The following is a 24,602-nucleotide window of genomic DNA, read 5'->3' as shown; positions in this document are numbered from 1 at the left end:
CTGACTCATGTTTGCTCTGTTTCTCACCCTCCTGTGCACTTCCCTGTGCTGTGATTTAAAATGAAGAAGACGTGAGAGATCAGGTGCCTGCCCTCTTAGATCTTACCTTTCTGCAACTCTCAGCTGAGCATGAAAGTTCTTCATCAGGATAGCCATCAATATCGATATCTTTTCCGCACACAAAGCCATCGCCAGCCCAGCCAATACCACACTGCGAGCAAAAGTGTTACAAAATAAAGCCAGGCTGAGGAAGTAATTCTACAAACATACACAAGTGCTGTCGGATATGGAATTAGAAGACCCACAATATGCTCTAAGCAGGGCAGTGTAATTACATACTACTAAAAATGTAAATAATTAGTATGTAGTTATGATGTCTTGCTTAGAGCATATTGTCAATTTAATTGCAATTTTTTTTGATATTGAGAAATATAACTCACCCCCCCAAAGGATAACACAATACATTTAAAAAAAATGAATTACAGATTTTACTGAAGAATGTCAAAACAGGGATCAAGTTAAAACAAATCTGTGAGATCATCAACTTACAATACATGAGATGTCTCCTTGCCGCACTTCAGCACACTGTGCATGGATGCTGCAAGGGTTCAGAGCTTGATTCCTGCAGCTCCTTTCAGGCCTGCATCCCCTGACCTGGTCTCCAGTAAAACCTGGTTTGCATGTCCCACAGTGGAACGAGCCCTTTGATGAAAGCAAACAATAACATAAAGCCAGTCAGGCACTGTTTGTGAATGGTCCGTGCACGTATCGTAGGAGGAACAATTTAAAAAGAGGTATTCTTTCCTCTGAGAGAGAGAATGTTTTAACACATCTACACTTCTTTCTTTTCCTTTTTTAAAAAATGTAATGTCTTAATAGACCCCCTTTAAAAAAAAGTATTAAAAATAATGCATATTTTAAAAGATTTGCCACCTGATTAATTGAAGGTAACTTTTTAATCCTTCCACAAAATGTAAATTGGTGGACCTAAACAATTAATTGATTAAAGTGTCTTTCTGTTTGTTGCTTCAAGATAAGAAAACTTTCTCACAACAGTGGTGTCACTGATTTGTTTAATTTTGGGAGCCAAGCACAGGGAGTCTATTCCAATATGCTGTATACTGCCTTGATATATTTTTTATAAATGTGTGGGTTATAAATACTTAATGAATAAATGAATAAACCTGTGGATAAGAAGAGAGGGAGAAATTTACAATGGGGCAGGGGGGAGGGACTATGTAATACCCATGGCCCACTTTGAGTTTCTTGAGGTTCCAAAAGGTACTTCATTAAAGTCTGCACAGATATTTTAAATCTCTGAGAAGTTTATGCAAAAAATGTAAACTCAGACCTAGTATTACACCCACCAAGGCATATCCTTGGACACTTGAAAGACATTGTTTGCCCCCGGAAGGTGCTGGGGTCAATCCCTAGCATCTCCCAGGGGAAAAGACCCAGTATTAGGTGCTGAAAATGCTGACTTTCTGCTAGCTGTCAGAATAACCAATATGAGGCTGGATGGACAAAGAATCTGAGCTCATATAAGGCAGTTTCCTATGTCTCCCTTGGTTTGCACAGGGAAACTGTTTTTCTTGTTAATGTTTCTGGTTAGTATAATATGTCTTTCTTGTTGCAACCACTTGAATTGGAATTCCCTTTTTCACAGATGGCAGAAGAGGAACACACTGGATAATGTCATTAAGTGGAAGGGGGCCAGAATGGGACTACATAACTATCTGCTGGCTTCACACAATCGTTATGTGGTTGGCATTCAAGTGAATGTTGTGCCACTGAGTTTATAATCACTTGACGGTGGTTTGTGTGAACTGTCCCCTTGTTTTGGGACAGCTCCTCAAACATACAGAATGACAATCTGACATAACCATGTGCTTACCACAGTGTTTACACACTGGGAATTGGGAACACAGCCCCCGTTTCCATTGTTCTGACATTCATCTATGTCCAAGCAGATCTAACAGAATAAAAAAAAAACAAGTTAGGTACAGTGAGTCAGTTATTAAAGTATAAAACAACTAGCATAAATCTGTTAAAATTTATTGGTTTGTTTTTTAATATGGTGTTAATGCAATTGTGAAATAGTCTAAAAAGCACAGCAAAAGGTCCTTTGAGTAGTAGATAGGTCAGCTAATCTCTGCTGTAGCTGCTGAGCTGGGGTAATAGAAAACATTCCATTTTAGAAGTTCGATAGTAACAATGAATGGATGCCAGTTGCAAAGACAATATTAGGCATGTTTGGCAGTTTCAAGTAAAATAAGTGTGCTAAAGTAGGCCCTGCTCTATGGCAAGTTTTCTAATGCAAACTGAAAAAGTTCCAGTGCAAATCATGGGAATCTTTTTCCAGAAAAGCCACATCTCTGTCCACAAACAAACCTATTAATACTGCCATTAGTTAGGCCAGCATTATTTTGCCATACATTCGGAAGCAGCGCAGACATTTTTTACAGACATATCTGTTAAGATCTTTAAGAGAAATACATTCAGCTGTGCAGTGCACCCATAAACAGATACAGAGCTAGACTTTTACTAGCTTTTGATGGATTGCAATGAAATCACACACCTGTTTGTTATTTTTGGCAGAGTTGATTCCCACTCCTTTAATGATTTGCCCGCTGTATCCTGATGGGCAGGCCTCACATCTGAAACCTGGAGCTGTATTCACACATCTCACCCCTGGGAAGCATGGATTATACCGGCACTAAAAAGCAAACCATCAAAGTGATTCAATGTACTAATTATATAGGTTTCAGCCAGCAAAGTTAAGAGTCCATTTGGACATTTGCTAGAAGCCTATGTTCTAACAAATACTTCTTACACTGGAGTAGGCAAGCTTTTTTCTCTAGAGGGTTAACGTAACCTCACAAGAAATGGGCATGGGGCAGAACTAGCAGTGGGTAGGGGTTATAATAATAGTAATTTATAGTAAGAGCAGTCATGGCTTTAGTAAACATGGTGTATTTCCTCTACTTTCTCCCTACTTCTTTATCATCTTTTTCTCCTGCCCCCGCACCCTTGTCTCTCTCTTACTCTTGCAATGGAGATAGAACAGGGAAGGAAAGGGACATGAGCCGGATAGCCCCCCCAGGCCATGTTAAACCAGCCTGAGGGCTGCATGTGGTCCCTGCACCACAGGTTGCCCACTCATTTTCTAATGTAATACCAGGAGAAAGGGGACTCACTCTGAGCACAAGGAATTCATTTACCCTTGGTCATCAATTGATGAGACATCTTGGATTTCTCTAGCTCCAGAATTCATAGGCTGAACCTCTCCTTTCTCACTGGGCTGTGCACGGGTGCTTTTAAACAACATTTTACCTCATCAACATCTGTGCATATAATTCCATTTCCAGTGAAGCCTTCAGGACAAGGCCCACACTGAAATCCATCTGCCGTGTCCATGCATCGCACCCCTCGGAAACAAGTGTTGGCTTCACATTTGGGCTTAGGGGGCGGGGGGGATGGTGTGGGGAAATTTCCAGCTCCCAAACCTGTGATTGGAGGTAGAACAATTTATTTTTATTTTTTTAGTAATCAGCTGCTGATCAGTAAATCCTGAGGTAAATGTTGAACATTTGTACCACGCATGACAGTGGATCAATCCTATAGTTGGGTCAGGTATCTTCTGAGATAATTGTGTGAAGAACACAACATTTATCTGTTTTGCTTCTTGCACACACTACAGTAACCACCACGACCAGCTACCATTGTTGGCTCCAGACCTTGGTGCAGGCTGTGTGCAGTGAGTGTGTCACCAGTGCCCAACTCCCTCCAAGTCCAATCTGACCAATCAAAGGTACCAAAATACTAATCGTTGTTTGTGCTGACAGGTATGTTCTCTGTTGAGATATGCAGAAAACAAAACTACCTAGAACGGTTATTTTCCATTTGGTGTCCAGGCGATCAGTATATTCAGAAGAATATGAAGCATCTCTTTATTTTCAGTCATTTAAGCTCCAGCTCTACGCACACTTACCTGGGGGGTAAGCCTCACTGAATGGTTGGTTGACAAATCTGTCTGTCTCGGGAGACAATGGAGGAGTACTACTGTGGCAACTATTTCTGAGTAAGCATGCAAAGAACAGGATGGTATCAGTTAAAAACTCAACTATTGAGTCCCACCAGCAGAAGCTCTACACAAAGACTTCCACTTGTTCAGCAAGGCTTTCCCCCCATGATACCAGCTCAGGAGGGAATAAGGAGAACCCCTGGAAAAGTGGGGTGGGTGGGTAGGAGAGCCAAAATGTTCGCCCTGACAGAACAAACACCTAAGCATGTTGAATTTTCCCCTATGTCTACTTGGAACTCCTATGAAATTCAGTAGACCTTACTTCAAAGGAAGTGTTCACAATTGGTGTGGCTAAGGACAACAAATATTAATATTGCTTTTTCGGTTTGATGATTTGGTTTATACCATCATATCTTAAATCAGGAAATACAAAAGTGCTTACCACATGCCTGGCATTCAGCTATTGTGTTCCTCAAAAATGTTGTTTCTTTAACCTTTGAATTATATAAAATAAATACATTCATCAGGCTTGTTTTTCTTGAATTGCCACTATGACTATTACAGAAAAACCAGACAATGCACATTATACAACCTAACCAATAATACTGCCTATTTTTTCAAAACAGTTACTTGGTACTGTTTTTGGCATAATTGTCCATACTGGACCTTATGACAAGTCATCTCCATGTAAACAGTTATGATTTCATATTTTAACCTCCTGCTATCTTCAGCTGAACTACTTAGAGCAGATAATGTTCACCGCAGCTCAAAAACCCAACGGCCTTCAAACAAAAATAATAATGCAAGGCTTAACTTTAATTTGGGCTTTAAATGTTTTTGGAGTGAAATGTAGACACATGTCTGAGCCCAGCCTTGCCTCATTTAATTGCCTTCACATATCACTAAATCAGCTCCAGGAGTCTCCATGATTTTCCCAAGTCTGGAAAAGTGTGCAGGCTCAGGCCATCACCATTCATAAATAACTTTATAAAGTTAAGCATATCCTTCATGCTCTCACCCACAATCTTTCTTAGAATTTAATCCATGGAGGCCAGTGGTATGATTCAGGAATGAACTATGCCATGCACATCCAAAAACAACCAAGTCTCTCTATTAAATTGCAGTGGACTATTTCATTACCTATTTCTTAATGTAAAGGAAAGAAGTTTGCCCAGAAGTCTCACTTGTAGTGTGTTTTTAATGTTGTACACCACCTTGGGATCTTTGGATAAAGGTTGGTATATAAATTGAATAAATAATAATAATAATAATTGTGGGTGAAACTTCAGCAGAAATAATAAGTTACCCATTTAAGCTAGCGGTCAGCAAAGTAAGTGTTATATAAACGTGTCTTATACCTGCTGTCGGAGAAGATCTTTCACATCACCCAGTATTTGGTTCATTTGCATCATGTGACCTAATAACTGCCTGTTAAAGTCACTTGTAGAGACACCTATAATAAAATGAAAGTTATGAAAAAGTGTAATGCAGAAGTTCAGAAACCCAACAGTACTGACACTTATCTAACCTCCAAAGTACTTCATAAAAGTTCACAATTGCCTAGAATTTGGACCTCAGCAAATTTACCATCTGTCTCTACGCATGTTTACTCTGAGATTCCACTAGTTTCAATAAGACTTATTTCCAGCTAGTTTATTATTAGTTTTGCAGCCATGCAGCCCTATCTTATGCATGCTTCTTTGGAAATAAGTCCCACTGTTCGACTGAGGCTTACTCCCAAGCAGCCTTGGTCTAGTAGTTCAAGGACTGCATTGCAGCTTTAAGGGCCAGCTCAACCTCTACAGAATCAAGTGATCGCTTAAATGTGTTAGCAAGTCATTCATGGATCAATCATTACCAACATCATCCTTGCACATGCAGATGGCAGCAAAACTGGAAATGATGTCACCATCCACCAATGACAATGCCACTCATCAATGACACTCTGTATAATAAAACGTGGCCCACCTTGAGAGGACTGTGTGGCCCTGAAAGGCAGGGTAAGGTAAAGGTAAAGGGACCCCTGACCATTAGGTCCAGTTGCGGACGACTCTGGGGTTGCGGCGCTCATCTCGCTTTATTGGCCAAGGGAGCGGGCGTACAGCTTCCGGGTCATGTGGCCAGCATGACTAAGCCGCTTCTGGCGAACCAGAGCAGCACATGGAAACGCCGTTTACCTTCCTGCCAGAGTGGTACCTATTTATCTACGTGCTTTCGAACTGCTAGGTTGGCAGGAGCAGAGACCGAGCAACAGGAGCTCACCCCGTTGCAAGGATTCAAACTGCCGACCTTCTGATCTGCAAGTCCTAAGCTCTGTGCTTTAACCCACAGCGCCACCCATGAAAGGCAGCGTAGAAATACCCAAATAAACAAATGAATACATGCATGGAGGGAACTATCAACACATGGCAATGGTGGGAACACTGACATGTCATCCTCCCCCCTCCACGTGCACACAATTAAAGTTGTTGAAAGAAACACCGGTGTTGTACTGACATTCCTCACAGCAAGCAAGCAAGAGTGGGCATCGTACACACATGAGCACATGCACATGAGGCCCCTGTGTGGCATCGGTGTTTGATGCAGCAGTCTTAAAGTGCAGAGCTCTCCTAGACAGAAGAAAGGCAGCTGCTACAGAATTCTGTGCACTGAATTCCAAGACACATCAGCTCTACCAAGATCAACCACCGATGACTTCATTTCAGCTAATACACAAAACACAAAAACGCCCATGCACTGATGATATGATTCTTTTCTCCCCAACATATGCTAAAGTGATCTAGTTTAAATTGTTTCTGGCCACCACTTTGATATCTGCTGAACAGGTTTACTAGAAAAAGGCTAGAAAACATGCCCATAGAACAATGCGAGCCAAGTCAATGCTTTTCTAAGAACATACGCCTCTACCTTGAAAGGAGGATGAGCTTCTTTTTTGCATGACTTCATACCTTGTTGGCATAGAGCCAAAAGGCTCTGGTGCCCCTCCTTCAAGTCACTTCCCATCCTTATCCAGTGGTGATTATTACAAGCCCCTGCTGCCATGCTGTCAGTCCTCAGAAAAGGAGGACAGGGAAAGGAAAGCCAGCCAACAGATAGACACTGAGAGATCGAGCTGCTATGAAGTGGCATTTGCCACATTATGCAGACCTGCCCAAGATTAAACTCAGGGGGAAGCAGTGCTGTCAAAGGTCTATCTTTTTGCACTGATTTCCCTCTTTAAAAAATAAAACAAAAGCAGCAAAACATGCTTAAATGCAGGTGGGGAGTTCATGCTGAGTTTCAAAACTTTTGAAAAAGATGAACACCTTGCCAGGGTTCTGGGACTGAGCAAAAATAGCCTCCTAAAACTATTCATAAAATGGAGTTAAGTGAAATTCCAATAACAGGTTTTCCTCAGATAACTCTCTTCTGATAAATTTCCGCCTCCTGAAACTTGGGTGAAACTCTACTGACTATCCATGAGGGTTTGTGTTTTGCTGTTTGTTTAATGTTTCCGGTTTGGATTTAATATATTTCCTAAGGCAGTTGCCTAAGGAACAACAAGTCGAAGGCGCTGTTTATGTTTGGCCTGGTACAGAGGAGACTGAGAGGAGATACAATAGCCATCTTCAAATATCTCAAGAGCTGTTGCAAGGTAGATTGAGTGAGCTTGTTTTCGCCTGGTCTAGAGGCTAGGATCCGAACCAATGGATTCAAGTTACAAGAAAGGAGATTCTGAATAAACATGAGGAAGAACTGTCTGACAGTAAGAACTGCTCAACACTGGAACAGACTTCCATGAAAGATGATGGACTCTCCTTCCTTTTTAAGCAGAGGTTGGATGGCTATCTGCCATGTGTGCTGTAGTTGCAATTCCTTGCCTTTTTCTCATACGTCAATCGGAGAATTAAAGTACAACATCTGGTGTCAAGGGCAAGACGTGGCAACTCTACTGCTTAGTTACAGGAGACTTTCTTGGAAGGATGGTATATCTTTGCTTCCTCTTGCAGTACAGCTAGGATAAAAATAGTCACTAGGAAACCTGGTTATGCTCTGAATACAATATTACATATGGCCAAGTACATTTATTTTGTAATATAAAAACTACCTGGATATTGAACTGCTGGCTCAATCTGTGGAAGAAAACAGTCCTGGAGGCCAGCTACTTGGGACAATGACCCTTTTACTACTAGCTTCAGTTCCTCCAAAGTGTCCTGCAATGACAAAAGAGATTTGGGGGCATAACATTAGGAAGAGGTATCCCAGCTTTTCCTTTCGAAAGCTCACAACAGTTCAAATGCCTTTCATGACCTTCACAAACACAACAGGCAGCTGCAAGAACTCTTTGTTAGGAGAAGACATACAAATGCTACTAATGCGGACACCAGTAATAGGTGCATCTATATGTTGTATGAATGAATATGTTCTTGCTGTAACAGTCATAGGAAAAGTTGCTTCCCAAGAACCTGAAGGATATGCATTTTGGTTATGACCAGCTAAGAAAACTTACATGTGCCCTGTATCTTAAAATATTGGTATCTTTACCAAGCAGAGATTAGGTAGCTGCACTTAGGGCAGAGTTCTTTGACCTTGTGCCTCCAGGTATCGATGGACTAGAACTCCCATCAACCATCTTAGCCCAATGGTCAGGGGACTTGCAATCCAATATCTGGAGGCCCAAGGTTAAAGAAGGCTGCCTTAAAAGGTACAGGCCAGCCAGATTATTGCCCAAGACGGAATTTCATCTGGCTGGCCTGTTGTCAGGATAGAATGGGGCTATAGAGCTTTGGCCTCTGCCATCAGGATCTTGAGACACTAGGACCTTGACCAACTTTGCACCACCCATCAGCCATAAAATAAGCAACTGCAAAGAAATTGATTCTTCACTTCCTGCCAGAAGGAGCACTTGGCTCCTCTTGGGACTGCAGAGCTAAAAGAATGCACACATGAACATTATGATCCCATCCATCAGCCAGAGAATGAAGGGCTGCTGGGTTGTGCAGGTTTAGGGGCATGTCTCTATGTGCATTCTTCAATTACAATGACGATAACTTTATCAAAGGCAGGATATAGTAAGTGCCAAACCAGGGAAAAAAATCTATGTGCCACTGGTATCCCCCCCCCCCCCCGCCGCTTTCTATCCGTTGCATCTTTTTTTAAAGCAGAATGGGGTACTTTGCACATAGAATCATAGAACTGTAGAGCTGGAAGGGACCTCAAGGGTCATCTAGTCCAACCCCTGCAATGCAGGAATCTCAACTAGATCATACATGGCAGGTGGCCATCCAACCTCTGCTTAAAAAGGAAGGAGAGTTCGCTTTCTTTCATGGGAGTCACTGATTTTTATCAAAAATAAATTAAAGTTGCTTTGTGCCAGAGGCAAAAGGAATACGGCACATGCCTAGATTTCAGCGTAACTTTAAGTCAATTAACTAAAAGAGAAGTTGGTTTTCCTCATAAAAGTACACAGAGAGACAGGCTCAGTTTGAGATGCCAGAGTTGTTGAAAATAAAAGTTAGCAACCCTAATTGGTCTCTTTTCATATATGTAAGAAGTTCTCTGGTTAAAAAAAAGTTAGGTAAAAGTAAAGGACCCCTGGACGGTTAAGTCCAGTCAAAGGCGACTGTGGGGTTGCGGCACTCATCTCGCTCTCAGGACGAGGGAGCCAGTGTTAGTCCACAGACAGCTTTCCAGATCATGTGGCCAGCATGACTCTGGTGCAACGGGACACCGTGACAGAAACCAGAGCACACAGAAATGCCATTTACCTTCCTGCTGTAGTAGTACCTATTTATCTACTTGCACTGGTGTGCTTTCGAACTGCTAGGTTGGCAGGAGCTGGGGCAGAGCAACGGGAGCTCACTCCATTGCAGGGATAACCGCTGACCTTCTGATCAGCAAGTCCTAGGCTCTGTGGTTTAACCCACAGCGCCACCCGCGTTAGCAACCCTAACTGGTCTCCTTTCATATATATAAGAAGTTCTCTGGTAGTGCCACAGAGCTCTTCAATTGCAAGGGAAGGTTATACTCACGAATCTCTCTCCAAGAGGACTGAGGGGAAGAACTTGACTGATGAACTCATGAATCTCCCCTGCTCCCTCTCCATCCTGGGCCGGACAAATGAAGTGCATGTGTCTCCACCCAATCAGCAAGCACCCTGACATGAGAGGAGCTTCTGCATGAAGACTCCATCACTCCTCTACAGCTGCTCACCTGTGCTTTTTTCTGCAGTGTTCGTAACTCCACTGCCTCTGAGCTTTGTGACAGTCCTGAAAAGGCTTTAGGCAGATCTTGAACGGAATCCATCTGTACACAGTCCACGTACAATTCGGCTTTGCTGGAGCCACGTTGCAGGCCGCTTAGCCTGAGGAGGACTGAGCGGCGCTTCCCATCTGCCAGTGGCACGTTGCTGAAGATCACAGCATTTAACTTCCCATCGCTCCTCAAATACCGAAGGGAAACTAGAACAAAATAACATTATTGTAAGAACACAGTATAATTGGTACACAGTGAAACCTCTGCCAACGGAGCAGGAAGTTTGCGGAAAGTTAAGGAAAGCCAGCTCAGCTTTTTTGGTTCGATCGTGTCTGTTGCGACAGCTCTAGTTAACAAATCACTTGTAAATGCATATACCATGTGGAGTATTGTCCTAGATGCAGATAAAAATAAAATAGCTAACAAAGGGAGGGGGGCACCCGTCAGCTCCAGCTCTCTCCATGATCACAGATGCACAGGTTGGGTTGGGGCCAAACGCAAAAAGAGGAAGGGCCTCCTGCACCTTTAGAAGTTGTGTGGAAGAAGGAATTTCAACAGGGTTCCTTCTTCTACGCAACTTTTATCTATCAGTCATCTGCTTGAGACATCTTTTGAAGACATCTTTTGCCCATGCCTTTCCCCGATCCATGAAACTGGTCCTTTTATGCATGCTACAACATCGGGTGAAAAATTTCTGCATTGCAGAGGGTTCGACTAGATTATCCTCATGGTCCCTTCCATCTCTACAGTTCCAGGCATTTCTGTACTTTTAATTGTTTGTTTCATTGTATATTTTTACATTTTTTCAATGGGTTTTCATTTTAATTGTACTCTTTTACCACTTTAGTGTTTGCAACCCTGGGGGTCCTTGGAGAGGAAGGGCAAGATAGAAATTTTAATGATGGTGATGATTAAAAGAAGCAATTTTGTGTTTCCTAGTATGTTAAAAACCATTTAGATCTAATCTATTCTTATATATTAAGTGGTATAGAAATGATCTTCAATAAATCATGAAGGTGTAGGAGCTCAGTTCTGTTTTGCATCTGGCCCTGAATTAGTTTCTGGTTCTCAGATTCCGTTTCATATTATTAAAGCAGAAATAGTAAGGACTGCAGCAGGGTTGGCTAAAGACATCTGGAAAGAAAACTCCAGAAAGTACCTCTCCACATGCTAAATTATATGCAGCAACTGAACAACTTATAATTTCTTGCCCTTTAATGTAGCTCCATATTTGCTCCCTCAGGACCAAACTAGATGTAATTTGTGAGATATCAAGTCTAGTTTCCTTTTTAGGAACTGGCCCCACTATCTCATGGATTAGATCTGCCTTGATGGTTTGTTAAGCAAAGGTACAAAAGTTAAGACCATAGAGCATTTTATCTACTAAAAGCTGCTATGTAAGTGGCAACCACATTAGAAGAACACTGAATATGCCTTGGGTTTCTCTCCCCTTCGAAAATAAAAGCAACTGAGGGAAGAAACAGGACTATGATGAGAGGGGGGGAGAGATTTAGCCCTTTATAATAAATAATAATAACAATAACAATAATTTATTTTTGTAGCCTCTGCCCATCTGGCTGGGTTTCCCCAGCCACTCTGGGCGGCTTCCATAGAAACCAAAAATACACTAAAATATCACAGATTAAAAACTTCCCTGAACAGGGCTGCCTTAAGATGTCTTCTGAATGTCAGGTAGTTATTTATCGCTTTGACATCTGATGGGAGGGCGTTCCACAGGGCGGGCGCCACTACCGAGAAGGCCCTCTGCCTGGTTCCCTGTAGCTTTGCTTCTCGCAATGAGGGAACCGCCAGAAGGCCCTCGGTGCTGACCTCAGCGTCCGAGCAGAACAATGGGGGCGGAGACGCTCCTTCAGGTATACTGGTGCCTTTCTCTGTGTGCTGTAATCCTTGTAAAAATAAACCCTCCCCCTTGCATTATTTGCCCCAGGAACAAAGCTACCAGTGATCTCCTGTGCAGCCATGTGTTGTCAGGACCTGGGATGCAACAGACAAGAGGAATCTCTACTGCAGATTTAAAGATATGTGAGTATTCTCCAGCTTTGAATCTGGCAAGCCCTATAAGAAAGATCCTGCATCTGGAGCAAGACTGGATAAATCCAGCAGAGAATGAGAGAAAGATAGATAAAGGAAAGGGGTGGAAGAGCTCACGATTGGCCAATGGCCACGAGACAGGATTGCCGGAGGGCAGCTGGATTGGATGGAAGATCAAGGTTCATCTGAGGGGGTGGAATACTTTTTTTGGAGAGAGCAGAGGGGGAAATGCTTGCTAGGAAGGACCAAAGACATTATTATATTTAAACCATCTGTGTTGCTGCACCCTTCCACTGCAGGAAAAGTTTGAATTTAATGGTGCCAATGGACAAGGAAGACTTCAGTCGTTTTCACTGTGGAGAAAACCAGAGTCCCTGCTGCTTTGCTTATGAAAGGCAGTAAAAAAAAAAGTTTCAGTTTAGGATACCAGAAATCCTCTTGGATATTTGAATAGGCTTCAAAGAGCTGTTGTTAAGTGAGCACACACAACTTTTAAAGAAAATGCTATTTTTAAAAGATGGGCAGTCTTTTCTCTGAGTGTATATCCAGGTGAGAAGGTCAGGAGAGAGGGAAAAGTAGACATGGAGGTATCTGGGGAGTCTGCAGCATATATTTTGATGGATTAGCATATGTTTTTGTGATCACTGTCCACTTCTGGAACACTATTGACTTGGTTAAAAAATACTTTCATTTCTTCACTTTTTTTAAAAAACAAGTCCTTATGGTTTGAGAAGAATGAAAAGGATGCAGTTTTAATATTTTAATGCATTAAATTCAATAGTAAATTACAAATTCAGTAGTCAATAGATAAACCACAGAATCGCAGAGCAGCATTTTAGTGAAGGCCTTTAATGTGACAGCCAATAATTTATTCATTCCTTATTAACAGAACTATAGCATTACCCCTGAACCACCATCAATTGTTTATACTTGTACAAATGTAGTGGTGAAGGCTGGTTGCAGAATAATCCCTAAATTCCTAATCCCTAAATTGCAGCTACAGTGGTACCTCTGGTTATGAACTTAATTCATTCCAGAAGTCTGTTCTTAACCTGAGGTACCACTTTAGCTAATGGGGCCTCCTGCTGCTGCCGTGCTGTCAGTGCAAGATTTCCGTTATCCTGAGGTAAAGTTCTTAACCTGAGGTACTACTTCCAGGTTAGCAGAGTCTGTAACCCAAAGTGTTTGTAACCTGAAGTACCACTGTACTTCCTTTAGATGTTATGTGGCAATGGAGACAATGAAATTAACCTTCACACAAGCAGCTTTTCGCCTGCCTTCTAAGGCAGTGGTTCCCAAGCTCCTCACCCACCTGCCCTAGGAAGGACAACTTGAAAATTGCTACTGGTTTTGGTGGACCACTTAATGATTTTTCAACCTGTTGTAGCAATTGCAATGCACTGTGCTATATGCTGTATGATTTGTAACTTTATTTTTATAGTTTCTTTTTTATAATACAGTAAAATACCACAGAAGTAAAAGAAGCAATAAAATACAATTTAAAATAAATATTAATTTTAAAGTGAAACTGATGGACCACTGGTGGTCCACGACCAGTTTGGAAACCCATGTTCTAAGAGAATTCTTCTTCTCTTTTAGGAGAGCGAGAGTGAAATCATCATGAAGGACAATGCAGTTATGAAACAGAGAAGGCCAGATTGCAAGCGGATTCTGCTTTAATATGTTACAATCCTAAGGGAAACAAGTGAAAAGAGATAGCGGGGAGAGGAATGTTCTGGAATAGCAAAACATCATACAGAGGGAAAAAAGGTACCAAACTCTTGTATTTTTTTAAAAGGTTCCTTGAGTGCATATGTAGATATATTGGTATAAAACTGTTCTGTCATACTAAAAACAAGCAAACATGAATTTTTAAAATATTGCTCCTGGCAATGGCAACAGGCATTGGCCAGTAAGCACCCATGGCAGTCAGACCACACAACTCAGATGGTCATGTCCCTGCTGAGCTGCCATAAATTACTGCTGTAAGTAACCATAGCAATTGTTGTTATACAATTCCATTCACCATATAGATGGGTTTATGAAACATTTCTGTGTCCTTCTGCTGTGCTGAAGAAGAATTCCACGAAAGAGTGGGTATATCTGGAATCACTGTTCACTACGTCTGTTTGTGGACCACTTTGGCAGCGTTGGACGTCATAAAACAAAGCTTTACAGCTTGTTTTCACCAGATAAGAATCTGACCCATTGCTTCTTTCAGAGACTTGCATAGCCCACAAAGACTTTCAGAGACCTGTAAGACTTATGTTTATTTGGTTCTATCTTTTCAAGAGAATCCATCAAGAGTGCATAATTTGTGACTTTCAGAGATTTAGAAGATTTCTATAAATTACTGCTGGGCTGCACCTGGCTTGGTGGACCACAAATGGTGCATTATAATGGCCAGACTATCTCTGTCCAAGAATCACCATAGTTGACATAACAGCTAGAGCTGGTAAAAGGCACTCCTAGCAACTGAGGCTACCTGAGCTTCCAGCAACAAAGATGGATCCAGGGGCCCCCACAAACCCTGAATGTGTTTTTCCAGAGTAAGTGCAACCCCGTTGAGAATAGGCAACTGGCCAATCTTCTGGACATGGGAATCACCAACCCAGTGCCTCTGTGCTCCCAGGGTTCAAGCTCAGTTCATTAGCTCTCAGATTATATTTGCATTAATTTTTATATGACTAACATTTTGTTCTAAAGCAAAACACATGTTCTTTATTTGCTGATTTATAACAAACTTCTTTATAACAATTTATCATCATCATCACATTTCTAAACCACCCTTCAATCTGAAGGTTATCATTAAAATTAAAAGCAGAAAAAGGAATTTCAGTAGAATATAATTACAACAGAAGTCAGACTACCTTACATACTCTTCCTATCCACCACAGCTTGAAGAAGCAAATGGGTCTTCACTTGACATAGGAAGGATAGAGTGGGGGAAATGTATCTTCAGTGGAACTGAGTTCCATAACTAGGGTGCCACAACAGATAGAAAGCCATGAATTGTTTGACTGTAGAATGGACCATGTGCACCAATGGAAACACTAGCAGGGCCTCTCCTGCAGACCTTATTGCATGGGACAGCAGATAATGGGAGACACTCCTTCAAATATTTGGGCTTCAAATATAGGGATTTATACTTCGGAAGTAGTCCTTGTAGCAAATCAGGATCCTGTGCAGCTCTTTAAGGATCTGTGTAATATTATCCTATTTTGTTGTAGCATTTATTAATCTAGCAGCTACATTCTGCAGCTGCTGCAACTTCTGAAACATCTTCAAGGGCAGTCCCATGTAGAGCTACATATGAGGTTATTAGAACATGTAGTACTGTGGCTGGAGTACTGCAGTCCAGATGCAGTTGTGGATAGTGAATGAATTGGAAATAGGCACTCTTGCACGGAGGTCACCTGGGCTTCAAATGATATTAGCTCTAGAAGCAACCCCAGACTACCCCTTCAGGCAGCAATCCTACACCCACTTGCCTGGGAGTAAGCCCCATTGGCTTCAGTGGGGCTCACTCTGAGCAGACATATACAGAATTGCAATGTTAGCCTGCAATCCTGTGCATGCTTACTTGGGATTAAGCTCCATTTAGCTCAGTGGGGTTTACTTGTATAGACCTGCACTTGATCCAACCAAATGCATTTTAAAAGGCTCACCTTTTAGTCAATCAAAAGTTTTTAAATCTGTTAGTCTAACAAATCACTAACGAGTTGCAGCCCCAATTTAAAGGCAATTTAACTAAACGTTTCTGTAATTGATTAGCATGCAGTTTTAGTTAGTAGGTTTATTGTAATTTCACAACCATTTCTCCCTTTGTGGATACCACACGTTTTTCATGCTGTACATTCATGAATTTACCATAGCATGGCAGAGTTCCACACAAGTCAGTGCTATGGCTCTAAACAAGCGCATTCCACTCAGCCAAGAGCATTTTCTGTCATGTGGCTGATTTTATAAGGCCTTTGCAACAGGAATGTTTATCTTGCACAGTCAAAGCTAAACTTCGGGATCAGCTAAATTAAGTTCCCATCTTTCATATGCTGCATGCAGCATGTGCGTGTATCTATCAAATTCCTCAGTAATTTGAAACAGTGATTTCCCAAAGGGGAAAAAGGAAGAAAGAAAAACCTTTGACTTGGTTCTTTGAGAACCATTCATCACTGCCAGTGGGATGTCTGCTGGCAGAAAGATGCCACCCCCCATCTCCCAACATGGGGAATCAAGGCTGTTCAAGAACACAGAGACAGGATGTTGCCATAAGCTAATTCCCGTACTTCTCTGAAGCGTGGAATGCAATGAGTATGCAAGTAGGCAATAAAAAGTAGTAGCAAAGTGTTGGAATTAGCTTTTATTCCTAGTCTCAGTATGATAAGACTCCAATACTGCAATAAACTCTGAGCACCAGAATTTAAGAAGGATATTAAGCAGCACAGGAGGTGTTTAAGAGGATGGTAAAAACAATTCCAGGAGTAAACATTAATTAAATGAATTAAAACTTCACCAAAAAATGTAAGCTAATTGTACAAGATTTGTGTGAGAGATCTTCTTGAAAATATGCCCAATAAAATCACATCTATTCATTGCTTTCACACCCACCCATCCGACTTTTGTAGGACTTACCTTTATTCACCCGTCCCATAACTGTGAATTCAAAATATTTTCTGTTTTCAGTGGAGGAATATAGCCCAAATACAACAGCTGTGCTTTTGGGTTGCAGTCTGAATGTCGACAGCACATAAATTTCATTCAGTGTAGGATCGGCCAGTGTCTGTTGCAAGAAGGTTTTTACTAGCCTCTGGTTGGGTGTAGAAAGAAGATCAAAAACTACAAAGAGATAAGAAGGATTTCACTAAGTTGATTATTACAAATAATATACAAGTGGGACTTCAATAAAATGGTGCAGTCTGTCCTTGCAACAGGAAAGCTCCTGTAACATGAGAGAAGCCTGTAATTTTATCAGGATGTCTGTTGTTTACTGCTGTAACAATTGTTTTCTCAATGGATTTTCTGTACCATGAAAAATAAATAAAAATAAACAAAACCAGGAATGCTCCTGTTTCAGTTTCCGGCCAATCAGCTATGTCCTCCTCCAGGAAATTCCATTTCACCACCAATATCACCCCCAACTTTGCATTCCCCCTTGCCCAAATGCCAACCTGAGCATTCAAGGGCTGATTTAGTTCAATGAGAGAAATGGAGCTCTGCAGCTGCAGATTCAAATTGCCTCAAGCCACCTTAGTTGGTGTGAGTCATAGCTCAGTGAGTGGTAACCACATGGTTTGCTTGTGGAAGGTCACAGATTAAATCCCAGGCATCTTCTGTTACAAGTACAGTACAGTATCTTTCAGGTGGCCTGTTTGGGAACACCTTGAAGCTGTGGACACTTTCACCTGTAGTACCAAACAAGAAAGATTTATGGTCTGACTCACTACAAATCAGAGTCATCTGTTCTTTCAGAAGAACTTACAAGAAATTCCTCCTTGGGCTGGCTATTAAAGAGGTGAGATTTTATTCTGTTTCGCTAAAAGGAAAGCTTTTTCTTGGTCTGAGTATTTGAGATGGAGGTGGCTACAGATACAAATAAATCAATAAATTTCCAATGATTATTAGTGTTATTTAAAATCGCCCTTCACTAACCCAACTGTGTTGAAAGAATAAAGAGTGTTAAGAGACACATCACCAATCTCCTGGTGAAAAGTACATCAGGAAGATGGGAAACATTTATACATCATAAGCAGCTACGCTTATTTTATGCTTGTTGCTTAATTGATTGCAATAATTTATTTGTTAGATTGCTTCAAGTCTGATCTGAAAAAAAGTTTAAGCCTAATGACCTTACTAATTGTAGTCAAATTAAAATGCGTTCCTTCTGGATATACAGCTCTTTGAATTAAACTCATGTGACTTTATAGAAGCCAAGAATCAAATTAAACTTTGTTTTTTCAGGAATTAACATGGTGCTAGCTCCCTGACCAAACTGTACTCATATATAAGCCACAGTGTGGATACTGTTGCCTGCAAGCTTACCCTGTAGGTGGTACATTTTTCACAGCAGACAGGACTTATTTCTGGCTCTGGGTGCAGACACTCTGGATTTAGCTAAAGAGCACAGTTCTGCTGGATGGTATTTTGCTGAAGTGAGTGATCACTGAATATACAAGGTTATAAAACTATTTGCTTATTAAAAGTGCCATATAAAGAGACGGTGGGGAACAAAGGCCAGATATTTGTAAAGAATGATAAAACAGCAGAGCACACACATTTAGAAGCAAAAACTAGGTCTTGGCTTTTTGATTCAAGAAGAGAAAGAAAGTTGAGAAGAGGCAAAGGGCACTGGGATACAAGCAAGTGGTTAGATACCATTTGGAGATGGTATGCAAGCAGGGGCAGTCTTTGTGCTGCTGGCTTGCACAATCCCCTCTCTTACATCACACATATTATAACATTATGAAATACAAGTGCTTCACATGGAAGTCTGCACATTGTTGAAAGGTTTCTGGGATTCCTTCTCCAAAGGCAGGATAAAATTGATACAAATTGAGCTTTCCTTGGCTTTCCTTGGCTTCCATTTAGGGCAAGGGTGGAGAACCTGTAGCTTTTCAGATGCTGTTAGACTCCAGCTCCCATCAGCCTCAGCCAGAACGGTCAGGGATGATGGGTGTTGTCATCCAAAGGTATCTGGACAGTCATGTGTTCCTCATACCTGAAATAGAGCACCTGTTGCACACACTATGTTTACGTGTGTAGTAGAGTGTGCTTATTCCTTAACTATGCTGTATCTTCATCAGGATGTGAGAGACCAGGCCCCTGGTTTCAGTCCTATGAAGATGGTAAATTGTTGCCTAGATTTATCCAATAGCAGAGTGCTAAATTACCACAATGTAATAATCCTGCTATGTGGTGTGGATTATTTAACATATCTACACTGACTGAAAATCTGAGAAGTGGTAAAATTATTTCCATCAGTTGGTAGCTTCTTACAGATAACCAATTTACTAAGTGGATTTAAATGGACGCCATGTTAAATTGCCTTTGGGTAAATGGTCTTCTGAAGCCACACACTTAGCAGTGCTTATTTGAAGAACTAACATTCACAGAGGTTAATTATCACAGAAGGGCTGAACATCTACAAAAGCTTATTAGCCTGCAAGTGTACACAGAATGCATGACTTCCCAGAGTGAATTAAACCAATTGTTCATGCACTCCAACAGCCACCTGGACACAGACTGGTAGCTTTAGAAACAGATTCTCAAACTTTTCCAGAATGATGAGCCTCCAACTCAAAATAGGGTGTGTGGGGGGTGGCTAGCTTTTCCAAGTGCAGTTTATGAGGGGACCATGATGCATTGGAAACTTAAAAGCACAACCCACACAACTTTTAATGCTCATTGATTTCAAAGGAAAATAACAAAGGGCCTCAGACTGCAACTCTTTACTCACTTACATGGGAGTAAGCCCCAGCAAACTCAATGGGACTAACTTCTGGGTAGGCATGTATAGGACAGCACTGCTTCGCTATAGTGGGATTACCCCTTTATGAAATAATGTCATTTCATTGGATCATTATTCTCTAACAAAGTATATATTTCCAAAGGCTCTTTATGATTTTAAGGAGCTTTTGTTAAATAAAAGGTACAGATTCCTTTGGAATAATGCTTCTGACAGTCTATGTCATTCCAGTGCCTTCAAAATGGAGTCCTTTAAACTTTGTCTTTAAATATTTTCCTGTCCTGTTTCCACCTTCTGTTTCTGCCCACATTTTGCTCACTTTCCTGCTCTATTAACAGTGCAGGTCTCTACCTATCTACTCAGAAGTAAATCCTATTGAGTTTAATTAAGGGCGGTTACTCCCAGATATGTAGAGACTGCAGTCTCATTATCTTGTGTTTCACTAGCAACCACCTGTACTTAAATTTAGGAAACCATAATGAAGCAATTAAGACAAAACTAAAAACCCTTCACAGTGGACAATATTACTGTTGCTAACTTCTTTGAGGACTGTGGGCACACTCACAATATGGCCAATGATAGCCTTTTCAGATTCTTATTGGGGGGGGGAGTCTAAGTCTCCTGAATCAAAACAAAACCCTCTTTCCCACACCTGTTCTGTTAGAACACCATATCCCCCCCCCCCAATTCAAGTGAAGTTAAAGCAATGCAGCCCCAGAATGGTGAGAAGGCAGCTACAGTTCAGGAAAATCAATGGGAAAACCCTGACTGCACACATTTTTAGATAGATGTTAGGGTTTGTAATACTGTGGTTTCAAGTCTTGTACATATTTGCTATGCACGCACCCTTAATTTCTTGAAAAAAATATTATCATAATAGGCTTCAAAAGTTATTATAATAAAACAATGTAATTTTATAACCAAACTTTTGAAGTGTTTCCCTCAATTCATTCATCATTCTCTTTGGTCATGGTTTTGCAGTTGGTCATAGGCATATTGTTTTTCTCTGATATTCCGCCCCCCCAAATCTCTCCTCCATACTAACCCCCTCCAGCCAGTGGATTAGGGGCTTAAAATTGCTCTGCAATATTTATAAATCATCCTTAATCCAGTGAGTGGGTGACCACAAGCTTAACGTGAGTCAACAGTGTGATGCAGCAGCAAAATAAGCTAATGCTATTCTAGGCTGCATCAAGGGAAGTAATAGTACCACTCTATTCTGCCTTAGTCCAAACCATAGAGCCTAGGGCTTGCCGATCAGAAGGCTGGTGGTTCGAATCCCTGCAACGGGGTGAGCTCCCGTTGCTCGGTACCTGCTCCTGCCAACCCAGCAGTTCGAAAACACGTCAAAGTGCAAGTAGTGAACGGCATTTCCGTGCGCTGCTCTGGTTTGCCAGAAGCAGCTTAGTCATGCTGGCCACATGACCCGGAAGCTGTACGCGGGCTCCCTCAGCCAGTAAAGCGAGATGAGCACCATAACCCCAGAGTTGTCCGTGACTGGACCTAACGGTCAGGGGTCCCTTTACCTATTCTGCCTTAGTCAGACAACACTTGGAATACCGTGTCCAATTCTGGGCACCATGATTTAAGAAGGATGCTGACAAGCTGGAAAATGTGCAAAGGGCAACCAAGATGATAAAAGGTCTGGAAACTAATCCTTATGAGGAGAGCTTGAAGGAGCTGGGTATGTTTATCCTGGAAAAGAGGAGACTGAGAGGAGATATGACAGTTCTTAAAATATTTAAAGATGGCTATCATATGGGGGAGGAGCATGCTTGTTTTCTCCTGCTCTGGAGGGTAGGACTCGCACCAATGGCTTCAAGTTATAAGAAAGGAGATTCCGACTAAACATTCAGAAAAGCTTTCTGACAATAAGAGCTGTTCAGCAGGCTCCCATGAGAGCCTCTCCTTCCTTGGATGTTTTTAAACAGAGGTCAGATAGCCATCCGTCATGAATGCATTAGCTGAGGTTCCTGCATTGCGGGGGGTTGGACTAGATGACCCTCGGGGTCCCTTCCAACTCTACAGTTCTATGGTTCTAGAGAGGCATACATTAGGTTAATAGATACGATAATACAGCTCAAAAAAATTAACCTAAATGCATCATCACAACATATTCAACATTCTACTCATTGAAATAATTCCGCTTGAGAAGCATGAAAGAGATTCTTTTCCATTTCATTCAAATTATTTTAGATTTCATTCTTACTCATACCTACAGCCTTTGGGTAATGCATGAAAGGAGTCAAGGTGGTTCAGTTGATTAACTGATTAATCTTGAACGAATGATTCTTTAGTGTCTTCACAATCTATCATCACACAGCCCACTGAACAGCTTGAATTTAAAAACATGCCCTTTCTGCAAAGGTAATTAGCACCAGCGGTGCATTGTGCCTATACGGGAAAATCAAAACCATAAAAATGTGATCTGCAAACAGGTATCAGCTACAAAAACTGTTCATCCCCATTTTCAACAACAGTACTATGCTATTGTCTTTGTAATATTAACAACACAGCAACGTACGAGACACTGCTGTTTAAATCAAATCATATACAGCAATGAATGCCAATTCAAAGGTGAATAATTCTCCCCATCTGGAATCAATAATAAAGTATCTTCAGGAACACCATCCTAATCAGAGGTAAATTACATTGGATGTATCCAAGGCTGTCCCTCTGTTCATTAAAGGCTCTTTGACCCAACAGTGGGGTTTTGACACTGGAATGGGGAGGCAAACTATTTTCACTAATTCACCCTTCCCTGGTAGCTCCTTATACTGTTCCAGTGAGTCTCCCAACCCCTGGGAGCAGATTGGGAACAGATGAGGGCTGCAGCTGTTGAGGGTGAATATGTAAAAATCACATTCCTTACCTTTTCTGCTAACAGAAGCCTCTGCTGCATCAAGTTGTCTTCTGTCACTAGATAAAATCCCAAGTTTAATGGAATTTAATCACTAGCATGTTTAGGGCTGTGTACACACCAAATTTCTGAAGCACACTTAAATTAGTGCACACACCCCAAAGAATCCTGATAGCTAAAGTTTAGAGGCTGCAGATACTCTTACTGAATGAGGTTCATAATATGTCTAGCAAGGATTTTACAGGTGTGATGCTGACTTTATGTGGAATTGCCACCCCAATGAAGCCCACCAGGATCAGGCTCTGGCTGAATTCAGACATTTGGCTGAATTCAGGTGAGCATTTGGCTTGCACACACAGACACACAGACACACACTTCACAAGGAGTTCAGAAGCTTTCGCTTCCATTTTTTATTATCTGCAGTTTGTCTTGCTATCTGAATATGACAAACTGACTTAACCGATTTGTCTGAAACAAATCAATTTCAAACCTTAAGTTATAAAACTACCTTGTTTCAACAAACAATAGTTGAGATTAACCACAGTTTAAGGTTACAGCACAAGAATTAACTGGTGAAACAAAATCAGAAGCACAAGATTCTGATCTCCTTGAAGCTGCATCAGGAGAGGAGGAGGAGTGGGTGAAGAATGAGAGTTCATGGCTCAACTAGGCTTCTTTCTGTTACAAAGAACATAGTTTATTATGATGTGTCAATGCAACAAATATATGGTTTCATATAATCCTGGCTTTTTCAAGTAGCAATTAAGCTAAATTGAAGTTGATTTATTTGATCCTGGTCAGGCTTTTGTTTGTTTTTGTTGACCCCGTGGTTATTATTGCAACTTTTGTTGTTTTGCTTGTGCGGCACTGTTTTTCATTGCTTGTTTGTTCAGTTTTTGATTTGATTTGTTGTTTCATCTTTACAAGGTAAAGTGGCATATATATATATATATATATTAATGAAAAAAAATAATATCTGTTACTGTATTCACATCATTGCTACTCAAACAGACTAGAACCCTATATACTGTAAATAGTAAAGCAACAGATGTTTCCATTCCTAGGCAAGAGAGTAAGAAAAGAGCAGAGGTAAAGCAAGATAAAAGTACCCCCTTCTGCTCCTGCAGATCTTTTTGAAGGTTTGAGAGTCTCAAGAATCTGTGGAATGTGTTTCCACATATACAAGCATCAAACTTTTTTTAAAAAAGGGCTTTACTATCCTTATTCTAAACAAATGCCTTCAAAATAAAAATCATCCAGTGATTCTGATTTTGCTTTATCAAAAATTCAGTTCTAAGGGACTTCTTTAAACTTATGGTTTCATAACAGTGCAGTTACCATCACCCATTACAAAGGTGGCTTTAAAAACTAACTTCGTTTGTCAAGTCTGCTTAAACTCCAGCTGCTCCTTTTCTTTTGCCTCAAGAGATGGATTTGGGGCACCCCACCAGAGGCTGCTGTTACTGCCATATGTTTCCCATCAAATCTCTTGTTTCTGGACAAGAAACTCTCCCTTAATCCTGGTGGGAATTCCACCGTCGGCCACCTATTCCCCTATCCTTGCCTTCTGTAAAGTTCAGCTCCGTCGAGGGAAACGAGAGGCTCCCCCCCCCCCCCACTTTTTGGACGCCTCCAAGTTGGGACTGTTGCTTCTTACCTTGAGGAGAAGGAGGCTGAGCGTGAGTGGCCCCGCCGGGGCAAAGCTGCAGGGCAATCTGCAAGAGGAGGAAGGCGGCTTTGCGCTTGTTCATCCTGCCCAGCAGTCCAGCGAAGGGAGATAGATGCCCAAAACCTGTGGCTGAGGAGGAGCTGCTGCTGCTGCTGCTGTTGCTGTTCACTCGAGGCTCGCCTCGGATAGAGAGAGGGATGCGCGCGGGGATCTGTTCTTTAGGAGAAAGGCATGGAGGCGCGCGGCGCACTGGAGGCTCCTACCTGTTGCTCGGACACCGGCTCACTGAACTGCAGCAGCC

At 41.5% G+C, this 24,602-nt stretch overlaps 1 protein-coding gene across 1 annotated transcript in view; it reads right to left on the bottom strand.

Annotated features, from left to right (window-relative positions):
• The window catches only part of THBS4 (thrombospondin 4), a 36,708-nt gene extending 12,106 nt beyond the window's left edge, over positions 1-24,602 (bottom strand). Inside the window, exons 1-11 of the mRNA XM_079995403.1 lie at positions 24,290-24,602; positions 16,943-17,146; positions 10,217-10,464; positions 8,112-8,217; positions 5,383-5,477; positions 4,467-4,518; positions 3,334-3,506; positions 2,579-2,716; positions 1,895-1,972; positions 550-702; positions 107-211 (exon numbers count right to left, since the gene is read on the bottom strand). Coding sequence (XP_079851529.1) covers positions 107-211; positions 550-702; positions 1,895-1,972; positions 2,579-2,716; positions 3,334-3,506; positions 4,467-4,518; positions 5,383-5,477; positions 8,112-8,217; positions 10,217-10,464; positions 16,943-17,146; positions 24,290-24,383 — 1,446 coding nt within the window. The 5' untranslated portion in view covers positions 24,384-24,602. The remainder of the gene's footprint in view (positions 1-106; positions 212-549; positions 703-1,894; positions 1,973-2,578; positions 2,717-3,333; positions 3,507-4,466; positions 4,519-5,382; positions 5,478-8,111; positions 8,218-10,216; positions 10,465-16,942; positions 17,147-24,289) is intronic.

This window comes from Podarcis cretensis (assembly GCF_951804945.1).
Source record: "Podarcis cretensis genome assembly, chromosome: 11".
NCBI lineage: Eukaryota > Metazoa > Chordata > Lepidosauria > Squamata > Lacertidae > Podarcis > Podarcis cretensis.
The sequence above is the reverse complement of the archived record's forward strand: the minus strand, read 5'-3'. Positions and strand labels throughout refer to the sequence as shown.